The sequence below is a fragment of the Lichenostomus cassidix genome, chromosome 1Aa (genome assembly GCF_008360975.1).
Source record: "Lichenostomus cassidix isolate B80296 chromosome 1Aa, HeHo_3.0, whole genome shotgun sequence".
Lineage (NCBI taxonomy): Eukaryota > Metazoa > Chordata > Aves > Passeriformes > Meliphagidae > Lichenostomus > Lichenostomus cassidix.
The window spans coordinates 55,257,748-55,272,107 of record NC_139480.1 but is presented as its reverse complement, the minus strand read 5'-3'; the positions used below and the strand labels follow the sequence as shown (position 1 = coordinate 55,272,107).

At 42.2% G+C, this 14,360-nt stretch overlaps 1 protein-coding gene across 1 annotated transcript in view; it reads right to left on the bottom strand.

Moving 5' to 3' along the window:
- Positions 1–11,635, bottom strand: part of ETNK1 (ethanolamine kinase 1) — a 29,749-nt gene extending 18,114 nt beyond the window's left edge. Inside the window, exons 1-4 of the mRNA XM_085049145.1 lie at positions 11,330–11,635; positions 1,885–2,144; positions 1,016–1,156; positions 153–295 (exon numbers count right to left, since the gene is read on the bottom strand). Of these exons, the coding sequence (XP_084905271.1) occupies positions 153–295; positions 1,016–1,156; positions 1,885–2,144; positions 11,330–11,485 (700 nt within the window). The 5' untranslated portion in view covers positions 11,486–11,635. The remainder of the gene's footprint in view (positions 1–152; positions 296–1,015; positions 1,157–1,884; positions 2,145–11,329) is intronic.
- Between the last annotated feature and the right edge of the window lie 2,725 nt (positions 11,636–14,360).

Below are 14,360 nucleotides of genomic sequence, written 5' to 3'. Positions count from 1 at the left end.
TTTACACAGGCATCACTACCATTACACTGGGTCTTAAAAGCTCAAACTGAGTTCACCTCAACAAGTGAGTAAAACAACATCAGCTGATGCAGCACATGCAATTACAGCACAGACAAAGCCACTCGCTACTCACTGCTTGGTTCAACACCTACCTCGTTTCTTGTTGTAAATAATATTCTTACACAACAGGTCGTTGTGACAGAGCACCACTGGTGATCCTAAATTTGACAGTCTTTCCTTCATCCAGGCCATCTCTTCCTGAAGAACTTGAGGACTCGGAATATCACTTAAAAACCTTTTTGGGTGTAAGGAAACAGAGTTAACATTTAGTACTGTGAGTTCCATGTCAAGCATTTGTAATGATGCATTCTTCTCTACATTCTTCCTGCAAATAGTTCAACAGGCCCTCTCTCAAATCAGGACATTCTTCCCCAAGGCACAACAGCAGTCAAATTAGAACAATCGTTTTTCTCTGTCCTGCCCAGGAAACAATTCTCTGAAGATTATCTGTGCTGTAAACATGACAGCAGTCCAAAAATGAGGCACAGAACGTGAATATACTCCTGCACATTCTAAAGATGTAATGATTTAAAAAATTATGGCATAAATTTCATTCACTTTGTTTGCATTACATTACTTCCTCCAATAAGAATACACAACAGAATCAGGTACTACATGTACCTATACTGAGGAAATGAACATTAGGTTTCAGTCTAGTCACAGCAGATACACTTAAATAGACATTTTATCCTCTACATTTTCAGTTACCCATTCATGTTTTCTCAGTTCTCTTAAGAATTTGATGTTGTAAAAGAACAACCACTTTGCTAGAGCATTCTTTAATTACAATACAGCAAGAAGGGCATCCATGACTTCAAAGTCACATGAAGAATATTTTTAAGCTGAAGCAATATGAATAGCTGATAATATCTGAATAATATCTGATGATATTATACAAACACAAATTCCAACAGGAGGAATGTGAAGTCAGGAAAGAACATGATGAAATACCCACCTTTTATTCACTTCCTCATCTGCAAATTCTGTGGGTATGAGAGAGAAGTATTTCCCCATCTTCAGCCACAGATTTGATTTAGGGATCCATCCATTGTGTGCATGAATAGTATGGATTTTAGCAAGCTGTCTAGCAATGAGTCTAAAAAAAAAATTAATGTTCTATTAAAGTAAAAAATACTAAAAGCAGTACAGGAATACAAAGAAGGTTTAAATAAGACCAGCACAGCCATAGGGTATAGCATCTTTCAAGACTCAAAAGGTCATTTAGGATCATTACCTGTGAGAGGGGAAGGGGAAAGAATTGGAGTTCAGCTGCAGCACACAAACTTCACCTGCATTTACAGTCTACTATTGCTTATCTTTACAAATATTGATTTAAATTAGCTGCTGTTTTTAGGCAAATACATTTCAGTGTACACATGAAAAACTAAAATCTTAAGACATCAGTGCTTTCTGTTGACTGCTAATAGATTAAAAAATCATTTCCCAATGGAACTTCGTGGGATCTGTTCACAAAAGGAATGCCTTGGAAACAGAACTGGGAGTACTTTAACCAAGTGCAGCCTCCTGCAACTCCACAGTGCTCAATGACCTCTCTAATGATGATAAAGTGTTAAATACTCAAGTGTTAAATACTCACAACAAGCAGACCTTTAATGAGTACAGTTTTCTGTGGAGATAGCATAGATGATTTGTTCAGCACTGAAATACCATAACTAAGACAGTGTGAACATCAGCTTAGTGCAGGCTTATAGAAATACTTATTTTCTGCCTGCTCAAACTCTGCTCAAAGTCCTTGAGGTCAAGCAGAACTTCATGAATGCGCAATGAAATTATAAAACTTTAAAAAAAAATTGAAAAGCTTACCTGAAAATGTCAGGATTGCACACATGCTCTGGATCCAGGGCTTCTCCCTGCATGAACTCGTAGCACAGGCCGTTGTTGAAGGTGCAGTAGAGCTGAGGGGCACAGCCATGGGCCTGCAGCACACGGAAACTCTTCACCTCCTCGTCGCGATCCACCAGCAGCTCCGTCTTGTTGCCGTAGATCCGAACCAGAACCACGTCGTCTGTTGTGTCACCCACGTAGCAGCCGATCAGCTTATTGGTGATGCCATCGGTGAAGAGCTGAGAGGCAAAAATAATGCATCAGCAGCTCAGCTCTGCATCTTCAACGAGCAGGAAGAGAACGCTGGGTTATCCTTTAGTTCCCAAAACCCAAATGTTTACTAGATTGAGCGTTAAGAAATCTTTAAGTCAGAAATAGAATGAAGAAAATATTTGAGTATAAGCTTATTTTTTGTATTTAGTTATGTCTTCTTCCACTCTGTTGCCTTCAAAACCTTAATCTTTAATTCAAAAAGAATAAACCCTCCCACAAAACATCCTCACAGTAAAACTAGCAAGCAGCAAAAAGTAGCTGCAAGTTGGATAACAAACAATTTCTAACACTTAATAGCAATGAAGTCAGAAAGCCAGCTGGAAAAGAAACCTATTTATCAGGATCAGAATACTAAGTGTTCAATGACAAGTTTTAATTCCTTATTTACTCATGTCCAGTCATGCACCCTCTGCTGACTTCTCCCTCAAGCCCTAAGTCAGGCCCAGAACAAAAATGCCAATAAATGCAATGTCAGACCTTATCCTGAGCATAATGTTTAATGAAAAAGTACTTTTGCTAAAAACACACAACAACAGGCAACATATCTACAGGCATCATAATTCTTTAGAACCTTGGATAGTTTGGGTGGGTTTTTGTTATGGATTTGGGCAGGGGCGCTGTTTGGGGGGTTTTTGTTTGTTTTTTTAAAACAGTAAAACACAATTCAGAAAGTTTGCCTTCTGTTCCCCCACCCCCTTCAAGACATAGCCTTTATTTTGAAAAGTAGTATCACTAAAACACAAGTGACTGATTATTTCCAAATCTCAGGGGTTTAAAGAAATTGAGAATTAGGAGCATTTTTTTAATTACTAAAGAAAAAAGAAATCTGAAGTTGGGTCAAGTCTCCCTGTTTAGGACAAGGCAAGACTTTTACAGTAGAAGATGTGTTTTAGCTCTTAGCCTTGCTTTCCCCAACACCCCAATTTGAAGAGGTCAACAGATTAACCAATAAATGCATAAAAGTGGGAAAGTTTAAGCTGTCATCACAACTGATAAGAAATAGCTCTAGTTCCCAAGGAAATATGCAGAAGATACAAAGATACTCTCTTTTCTTGAACAGTTACAAACACTCAATCTTGCAGAAGTAGGTACAGCAAATTATGAAACTTTCATCTAGACAGGGTAACCACAAATTCAAATAAACCTGCTCACAAAGCCGCTTTGACTGACTCAAAATTAAGACTTTACAATTTATGGGCACATTTTATTATTAGCTATTATTTTAATAACTCAAGATGAGCAATGAATCTTAAAGAGCCTTCATAGTAACTGTTACAATGTTAAGCACTGCAACTAAGAAAACTGCTCCATTTAGCACCACAGATACTGGGCTAGAGCAGTGTTGAACTGACTTGAACAGGCAGTACTTCAATGCATTTCAAAATGCTTGTAAATCACAAATTACACCTTTATTGCACCCATTGCCTTGTCTGACATGGGCACTGAGGAGTCTGGATGCCTCTTCAATTCCCCCCACGAAGTATTTATACATTTAAGATCCTTGCAAGGCCAAATAGACCCAGCCTCTCTTCATTTGAAAGATTCTCAAGGTTCCTCTGTCATCTTCATGAACCTCTGCTAGATTTCTCCAGTGAGTTTGTGTCTTCCTTCTACTGGGGAGCCAAGAACTGCACACAAGCACTTCAAGATGGCAAATCAACATACAAGCACTGCTTCTTAAACATTTTAGCATAAACCCAGAATTAACTCTTTAAAAAAGTATGAAAAGCACTTTGCAGAAGTGATTTGTGTTGAGCTGCTTAAGTTTAAAAGTATCTTGTCTGCCATGCCTAGATGAAAACTTCCAAAATGTAGTTTAAAGGAAAAAAAAGTACTATGAAAACAACACAGCTCTAAAGTCAATGGAAATACTGATGCTACAAAAAACACCTCACACACAAAACCCCCCAAAAAACAAACAAGAAACAAAACCAAACAAAATCACCCCCCCATCCCAGGTGTTAATAGTGGTCATGCAAAGAAACAGCAAGAATTTGAGTAGCTATGCTGTTGAACAGAAACTGCTGGGCACAGTACAACTTCTGTCACAGGTCTATTACCTCCCTAAAATAAATCTCATTAGCACTAATAAAAAGAAATCTGCAACAAGGAAATTGGACTCCCTCAACTGTTAATTTAGGAACCCTACTTATTAGCATCTCTTTGCAACATGCTGCTACAAATAATTATTTACACCCAGGAGCATTTTAGCTATTGCTTCTTAAAAAGGCAAGAAGGGTTCACTTACTTTTCCAATAATATTGTTCAAAGTAGACAATTTCCATATTCCATCATAAGAAAACACCTAGTGTTTGCAACCACAAGTAGAAGAACATAAAAGTCACTTCCTTATTTTGTTCAGAATGCTTTTACTCTAGCATTTAAAGAAGGCCTTGCCCAAAACAGAAGCAGAAATGGGGCAGAGCAAAACAGGAGCTCCATAGAAAAAGCATCAGTTGAGCAGCATAAGCAGAGCACAGACTCTGATGATGTCAATACGATAAACTATCAAGGCCATGTGGGAGAAGATGGAAGAATCTACAGAATGCAATGTATAGCAAGGAGAAATTTCTGGGAATAAATAAATACAGAGAGACAACAGAAGTTAAGAACACAAAGGAACACAGAAAAAAAAACTCTACCAGCAAAGATTTTCACACTCCCATAATCCACAAAAAAATTCATTACTGTGAAAAGTGCTTATCAAAGTTTATACTTTCAGATGAGGCAATAAAAGGTCAAACTAAACCCTGAAATATTTCTGGAAATCATATTTATACTGCCCACAATCAGCTCTAGCTTGAATCCAAGGCATTCTAGGAAAAAAGAAACTGTTTACTGAAATGCAGACTGAAGGTGAGAAAGTTACAAATAAGCTTAAGTTACTCTTGGAGAGCTGCACAGGCCAAGGGAGCCCAGGAAGAGCAAATCCAACCAAGACATGAAGCACCTTTGAGACAGTTTACCCCCACAGCACTCTTATTAGGTTACTGGATTCCTGGAAAGGGCATGTGATGCATATGTTCCCACTGCATAAGCAGGTGTTTAATGAAAAGCTTCCATCTAATCCCACTGTTCCAGGTGTTTAAAAGAATGAGAACAAAATTGCAATCCCACCCAACAAGAATGAATAGACAAATGAAAGTGTCATGGGGCAAAGTAGAAAGTACTTATGACTCAGACAAGCTGTAAAACCAAGCAGACATTTCCCTTCTAGACTGAGTTATTACATCCATAGGAGAAGGCAGGAAACAGTACTGTACTGCCATAAAAACAGAACAGTGACATGAAGCTGCAGCAGAAATAAGTAGGGATTCCCCAGATTTTGCTGCTGACCACCAGATTGACTTTGAGATCTCCATAGACTTTAATAATATGCTGTTCTAATGCTCCCAAAACTTCAGGTTTTTACTGTATATCTAAGTTGATCTTTTTTTACTGGAAAAGTATAATCTACACAGACATATCTGCAGGTATACAGACCAAAAACTTAATGTCTTGAAACAAGGCTAGTTATTTCTCCCTCTGTAGCTACTGTAGTTCTCTTTCTTTACTGTAGCTGTACTGAAAGAAGGACAAAGTACAACTAGTGGAAAATGCCTTGGGTAAATTCTCATGTGCTCAGCAGGGCTTACAAGAAACCTCATTCAAAGGTCTCCAGGCTCTGGAGCCATATCCTCTAGTTCATTACCCTCAGCAGGGTAAGCCACAGTCTGCATGACTGGGGCAGTCAGATGATCATGAGCAAGATCATTTGGTGTTAAAAATACCAAGACAAGCAGGAAGCAAGCAGGTTTACAGCCCTATTCTCTGCTCTGTTTGGCCAGAGGCTGAGCTAGCAGTTTTCTGCTGAACTCTCAGGGTGCTCTACATGACAGCAGCATGGAGAAAGCAATGCTTAGAGCATACATAATGCTGGGATCACTTTCATGTGCTTTCTTTGGCCCACCAAACCATCAACATTTCAGCTTCAAGGTGTGTGTGGGTTTTGTTTTGGGCGTTTTTTAGTTGAAGTTTTTTTTTCTTAAGGTCTTAAATGAATTTTCACATCCTCCATATTCTCTATATAAATATCATCTTAAATTACATCCAATAGTCTGTTATAAAATACTACAGATACATCACTCCTTGCAAGGGCTGGTTCTGATTTCAATGCCTGACAAGATGTGAAAGCTTTTTGTTTTAATGTCAGGGGAAAGAAAAAAAAAAAGTTATTTACCACTTTGTTTCTGAAGAATATTCTCCTACCTAAAAACAGTCAAAATCACATATCTAGTTAACACTTTTAAAGTGATGGCTTTACAAATTTTGTGATACAGATTAAAACAGCTACAGATTAAAAAAAAAAAAAAAAGCTAATAGGAAAGGAACCTAAGACTTTATTCTAAATTAAAGAATTACTTTGCTGTTCTCCCCGGAAGATTTTGACATGAAATGACAGTGTAACAGTAGCAGGGGGGAGAGGAACTAAACCACCCCGGCTAGCTCCCTTCCTTTCCAATGTTACAAGGCTGTAGCATAAGTGATACAACTTTAGACTCATCCAAGCTGTGCCTAACCAAATATTGATTCTCTGTAATTAGAGCTGCAGTCATCAATAAACATACCTGTACCACGCACAGGTGAATTACATCAGGCACATATGGCATATCACTTACATCACAGTTTCTGCCCCACCCAGACACCACAAAAACCTTTAGAAACAGAGGATTGAGATTATCATTATCAAGCTTCATCAGAAGCTTAAAAAGACTGGAGAAACCAACCCAGCCTCCAAGAACATCCAATACTGCCTGCATTTCCCACTTACTGGGACATTGTGTTCAAGGCACACCTCAAATTACAGATTTTCCACAACACATCTGTAACGCAGCCCATTCTGCAACTCTAACTTTTGCTATTCTTTCCCTCACTCATCACTTTTCCATTTGGAGGTATCAGCACTTCTCCGTGAATTTATCAGTCCTTCCTCTTTACGTGGCAACTGCTTTCCCAACTGCTGAAGTGGGTGATGTGCCTAACCCAGCTGAGCAATAAACTCTCACTTGAAAAATGTAACAGCACTGAGATACAAAATAACATTCGTTTACTTTGTTTCCCAGAGACTAACATTTTCAATCATTTCAATGCTTTTAAGCCCACGCTCAGTCTGTTTAAATAAACTACAAAACATTTCAAGGAGTTCAGAAATCTGAACCAAATAATAGTTTGTTATAACAAAGAACACCAAGATCAACACACGCAAATAAATTAGAGCAGCAGCCAGAAAATACTGCCTGAGGAAAAGCTATTGAGTACAAGTCAGGAGGAAAAAACAAACAAGGACAAAAGCTAATCTGGTAAATATAAAAATAGGTGGGTGGTTGTTCCACTGGTGAAAAGTACAATTTTTTATATACATGGGTCTGTCCCCTGTGTTCACATTTCATAGCTGCAGGAACAAATCTTTGCAAATTAGAAAATGTTGCAGTAGTAAAATCATGCAAAGTGTTGATAAGCGCAAAGACACGTAAATCTTGCAAAAAAGAAAAAAAACAAAAAAGCAGTACCAGAAAACAAGCAAGGCCAAACTATTCCAGAGAATTAAAAAAGCAAACTAAACAAACTTGCTTGGAGATGACAGTTGCTCACAGGATTTGCAGGGGGGTTATGGGGTGTCTTAATGAAGAATTTGATCCCCTTTGCAAAACAGATTTTTTTTCCATCTCTCCTCAGGTTTCATCCAGGACAGGAGCACTGTTTGCCAGCCTAACAGTTTCATGATTTTAGATCTTTGAATGACTTTTCAGATATTTTTTTCTCACATATATCATTCTGCTCTACCCAAAGAATGGTATAAATTAACAGTATTAGTATTAAACCTTTTCACCAATAGAAACAGGCAGCCTTTATTCTCTATGTTAAATATTACTTCAGAATGGTAAGAAAATGTTTTTCCTGCACTATAATATTACACTGCAGAGAGGAAATTGTGTATTATCCTACTGAATCCTTCTTTGCCACCAGACTTAGAGGTAGACAGGTCATAGGATAAAAGAATTCTGAATTTGCACTTACTGAAGTGGAAACTAATTTCCCCATACTGTAAGCAACCACTGATCATCCCTCAAACACTATCACAAATGAATGAAAAAAGGTGAGCAACAAATTTCAATCTGTTGAGTGTATGTTTACATTAGGAAGGGTAATACAACCTCTTTAAGAATAAAGAGTTAAAATAATTAAGTACTTGTAATCCATTAAGAATCATGCAGCATACAAAAACTGGAATGCCACTGTCAAAATTCAAGCTGTTTACAAAACTCAGAGACCCTGTTTCGAGTAAGAAGAGCATTTCTTTTTGTGAAATTAAAAGAAAAAAAAGCAACCTGTTTCTCATGTTCATCACAGTCAATTTCTGAATTTAGCAAGCAGTGACTTTTTCAGCAGAAGGTTGGGAGAGAGGCCTCAAAAGATTCCTCCCAACCTGCTCTACAATTCTGTTACTAAAAAGCAGCCATTCCAGACTCAAAAGTGACTGCTGCAAAAAGCAGAGAAAGCAGACCTTAAAAATTTGAGAGTTAGAAAATAAAGCATCCAATTCTATACCATTCCTAGGACATTTTCAGTTGATAACTGCACCATGTACCTACATGAAAATGAGTGTTTAGACTGAATTCTGTTTCTCTCTAGAAATGGAGATTAACTTGAATATTTGCAGTGTCCTGTAAGGATAAAATTCACATATCACTTGATATAAAGGAGATACATTACAGTATAGCTGCTTCCATTTAAAAAAAAAATGGGCCATGCTTCTGGATGCTATAGACTTTCTGATAAATAATGCAATGAAAGAATAATTTAAGCACTGGAGATTTTCATTATTTCCATCTTCCATCCTACATTTGTGTTTTATGCTGTGGTGCAAAAAATTGTAAATGTTAAAATATATTCCTGATTTTAGGCACTTAGAAATCTCAGAGAAAGTGGGGATTAAGCATTAACATATTCTAACTACAGTTTTAAAATTGTTTCGCTGACTAAACAAATTAACACACAACAGTAAATTTTTACAAGAGAAGTTAATTAACTTTTTCAAGTCAAACTCTGGACTCTACAGCTTCTTACTAATTGTTCTGACCCAAGAATGACTAAGAGCAAAGGTAGCTAACAGCAGAGCTCACCAGAGGAAGCAGTAGTTCATTAAACCCATCCCTGTTCTTTCTCCTCTTTGCTGTTTCAGGTTAGTCAGGCATATCTTCCACGCAATACAGGAATCTCATCCTCATCTCCCTCCTGAGCTCAGCCTCTCTGAAGTGAGGACTCCAGGGCATCCTCCTGCTCGCTCCATCAGCTTCACAAAAAGAGTGCCCTTTCATTTCAACACCTTTCTGCATCTGATGCGTGTGCAGCACACATCTGGAACTGGCTGCATTGCCATCGCTGCTGCTGGAAGCTGTTGAAAAGCCACGGGCATTCCTGCTTGTTACACACTCACAGCAGCTTAAACGCAGGCTAAAGAGTTACAAATGAAAGGCCACTGAAGGGCTTTGGGAATAGAATGTTCTTCCCCTGTTCAAAAGGAAAACACCGAGCTGCAAAGCTGTGCTCTTAAAGTAACTTGGTTAAAACTTGATTAAATGTCAAGACTTTTTTTTGGACAGAAACCTCTAACCATAGACAGTAATCTCCTACTTCACTCCTGCGTGACCAATCTAAAAAGCCCCTGTTCCACACCAGTGATAACAGTGCTTTTTATTCTGTTAATTGCTTCTTGCAAAGGCAGTGGCAGAAGGAAGCAACTTTTCTTTTTCTTAAACCTACTAGAACTTTACCCAAAGGATAGAGTCCTCGCTCCTTAACAGGAAAATGGTTTGGTTTCATTTTTCAACATTCCTGAATGAAAGAAAGAAAAATATTCTGCTGACAACTGCCCACATTGGAGAATTAAAAAAATAAAACCATGTTTAACTTTCTGTAGCCCTGCAAGGAGCAGGGAGGTGGATTATACTTATGGACCCCTTCCAACTCAAGATATTCTATGAACTCTAACAACCTTGTTTAGCCTTACATGTTGTAAAGCTGTTTCCATTGCACCTTGAGATGTTAGGACTGTGCATAACTTATGGCCACTGCCCCAACCACAGTATTTAGAAAAAGCTCATTAGCTTTATTTTCATGCTAACTGGACTGGCATGAGTCAAGTTTCATTTTCCTTTCAAGATACATCAAAAAACGTCTGTCAAATTATATGCCATTACCTCAATGTGCCCAGCTTTCCCATACAATTAGTTCAGCAGCTCCCTGAAGAGGAACTACATCGAAATAAGACACCTCCACATAATAACAACTGCTGAATAACACAGTTTAAGAGCCTATAATAAAATGCTCAACTAACCACAGGCTGAACTGCTATTTCAGCCAGGCAAATTGGCCGCGGACTTTTTAAGTCCAGGGGGCCAGGATATGCACGTTCTAGAAGCACAAAAGCAGCCAATGCTCCGGCGGATGACTCGCCATCAATACGAATGAGTGCTCACCTAGCGAGCACCGGGGAGCAGCGGCACTCCCGCCCAGAGCAGCCAGCAAGGGCGTTAGCGGGGCTGCCGAGCGGCCATGCCGCCAGCCCAAACCCAACGCGAGACACATATTCATTGTGCTCCCGGTTAGAGAACCCGACAAAGGGCTGCGCCGCCCGGGGAGCGCCCAGAGCGGCAATGTCCCCTCCCGGGGCGGCCTGAGCCCCGCTCCGCCCGCACAGACACGGCCAGGGCGACGCTCGGAACACCTCCTGTGCCCTGCCTCCCCCCCGCACGGAGCTCTCCCGCCGCCGGCACGGGCAGCGAGTTGCGGCGGGGCGGGCAGGGCGGGAGGAAGAGGGAAGCGGGCGGTGGGAAGGCAGGCAGGCAGGAGGGAAGGCGGAGGGAGGCCGGGGATGCTGCCGCGCCGCCCCGCCCCGCCGCCGGGCCGCCTGGCAAATGGGGCTCCGCGCAGGGGGCTGCGGCGGAGAGCGGGGGAAGAGGGAGGGAGGCGGAGGGAGGGAGCGAGGCGGCAGCTCCCCCGCACAATGGCCGCCCGCCCTCCCCCCTTCCTTCCCTGCCCGCTTCTCCCTCCCTGCCCGCGCCCGGCCTGCCGCATCCCCCTCGGGAGAGGGCCGCGGGCCCCGCCGTACCTGCAGCGTCACCTCCTCGGGTCTCCAGTGCGGCCGCAGCCGGCGCAGGAGCTGCAGGGCGCCCTGGCAGTAGCCGGGCCCGTCCCGCTCGCTGACCGTGATGTCCAGCTTGGGCACCTCCGGCGAGCCGGGCGGGACGTGGATGTAGTTGGACATGACAGCGGGCAGGACGCGGGGCGAAGAGGGCGGGCGGCTCTCGCTGCTGTGTCCTCCGCCGCGGAGCCGGCAACTGAGGGGGAAATTTCCACTTGGGCTCCCAATAAAGCGGCTCCACCTCCCCCGGCGGCAGCGCGGAGCAGCCTGGGAGAGCGGGCGGAGCCGGGCCGGGCCTGCCCTCCGCCCCCCGCCTGGCCCCTCACCTGCCCGCCCGGCCCCTCAGCCTCCGCCCGGCCCCCAGCGCCCCGCCGTCCCCCCAGCGTCCCGCTGTCCCCCCTGCGCCCCGCTGTCCCTTAGCCTCCGCCCGGCCCCCCAGCGCCCCGCTGTCCCCTCAGCGCCCCGCAGTCCCCTCAGCCTCCGCCCGGCCCCCAGCGCCCCGCTGTCCCCTCAGCCTCCGCCCGGCCCCCCAGCGCCCCGCTGTTCCCTCAGCGCCCCGCAGTCCCCTCGGCATCCCGCGGGGATTAAGGCGGCGCGGCGCGGAGAGCGGCCCAGCCCCGCCGCTGCCCGCCTGAAGGAATGCGGGCACGGCAGCTGCCGCGGCGCCGCCCGGGCAACCCCGGCCGAGCGGCTGATCCCAATCGGGCTCGGATTTATCTGCTGCCCTTGTGGCTTTTTGTCTTTAATTCGCGTCCCAGCCTTCGGGATGCCTCCCCGCCTCTCCCCTTCGCTTGCCCTGGCCCTGCAGGGCGCGCACCTGCTCAGCACCCTGATCCGCTCCTATACAACAGTTACCTTCTTGCCTGTTCCTCCACTTATCTTACGATGGAAATCTTGCTGCCTTGAAGTCATTTGGGGCCAAAACAAAAAGAGCCCAGACCTTACCACAGCTTGGACCAACCAAAAGGAAAAAACTCCTATCTTGTTTAGAAACATTTTGATGCTCCCCCTAATAATCCTAGGAGTGCCTGCCTCCTGTTACATTCTGCGATCTTCCCCCATAGGAAACGCTGAACAAGAAGTTCTTCTGTAAAAACAACTGTGTGGAGTTAGACGAAGACACAGGAACTATGTAAAGAGTCATGGTCGGGCTCTCCCGCCAAGACGTCTCCAAAGCAGACCCAGGTCAGAGGATCTTTAATCTTGGGATCCTTTTCCATCTAAACTTTGATTCAGAGCAAGTTTTTAAAATCTTCAGAGCCAGGAATCTGTCTGTGAGAGCTCAGTAAATACATTTTTCTTCGGCTGTATTTTAAATTAGAATGTAATGTGAATGGGTTGGTATCATTAGTGTGTTATTCCACATTAATAGGGTTTTTCTATCAAGCATTAAAAAGGAAAGAATGTCGGGGTCTGAATCAAATTTCAAATGCCATAAAATTTCACCCATTTCTTTCACTAGTCCACTTCATGTTTTCTTCTCTGAAAGTAAGGGTATTCTGAAGTTTAAATGCTTTGCAAAATAGATTTCTTTTAACACACTCACCTTCATACACTGTTTAGCCCTATAAGTCAAAATCACCATAGAGGCATGATATCACTCTAACTGATTCATGGTGGCCTCTGCTTCTGCTTAGGTAATTGGGTAGATGATAAACTAAGATTCAGTAATAGATTAAGGCCAAAGTGATATTTCATTGAAATAAAACATCAAAGGTTGAATGCTCCAGCTTGCAAATGTTAATTTTAACAAGAACTGGTCTAAACAGAGATTCGATCTTGCTAATGCTGAGAATAATAAATAAATCTACCAGAAGGTTTCAGTTGTTACCTCTGAGAAGCCTTGTGAACTTACCCAAGTCTGACTAGATTTCCATAAGTTCTTTGTGGGTGTATTTTTTTACATAAAGGGGGGAAGTTGGAGCAGTCGTGGTGCTTAGATTGTTAGGGAATGATGAGAGCTGAACCTCTGTATACTAAATATTTACAAATATCTAGTACAAATGCAAAGCAGATGAAAGAGCCTTGAACACTTAGGCAGTAGCACTCTCATCTTTCTGGTCATGGTATAAAGACACACCCTTTTGGCTTGTCCTCGTGGTCCATGGGGAATTCTTAATTCCTGTTTTTAAACAGTTCCATGAAAGTTACTCTTAGCTACTCATCCCATTTCCTTCCCTTTTTGCCTTTTGTTTCCTGCAAATATTTGCTGTGTCCAAATCAAACCCAAAAAAAAGTGTTTTCTCTTAATGCTTGATATGTTTGCAGGTACACACCAAACTAAAGTCCTTCCTGGGCTGGCCAGAAATATCCAAAACAACAAACTGAAGAAAATGGAATGTTTTGCTTCTCTCCCAGGCCTGTGCTGTCTAGCAGGCATCCTGTCTGACCTGCTTATCCTCCTTGTTCTGCCATTCTCTTTCCCTTTTCTGCTAATCAGGAACCAGCTTGTGCCATTTTATTTATTCCTACACTTTTCACCTTGCCTTTATGTCAGTGCTGGCCGCTTTATGAGCTCTTAGAAAAAAAAAAAGGGAAAGGCATAAACAGCAACATCAGGATCAGAACCAGTTTTAACTTCCCAGGTGCAGTTCACCTGGCTGCTTTCCAAAGCCAGTAATTCAGTAATTGCTTCAGAAGGACTCATTGCATAAATGTGACTAGAAATGGCACCCCTTCTAGCCATAATTAATTTTAATAACATTCCGCATAGTAGAGTTTCAAAATACTTCATATTATCCTAATCTCCCAGATAAAAAGCCTGAGTCACCAGAAGGTTAAATCTGCCGTTAGACCAGTCAGACAGTGGGCTTGGTCATAATTTTTTTGACTTCCAGTCGTGTCCTTTGATCACAGGATTTCTTCAGTGCATTCAAGCATGGCATTTCTGTTCATTATCCCACGTGTTTTATTTGTGTCAAGATGAATCACGTCTCTGTACACACGGTGTAAAACTGTAAGTCAGCTCTTATATATTTATTTATATTATTGATTTTTA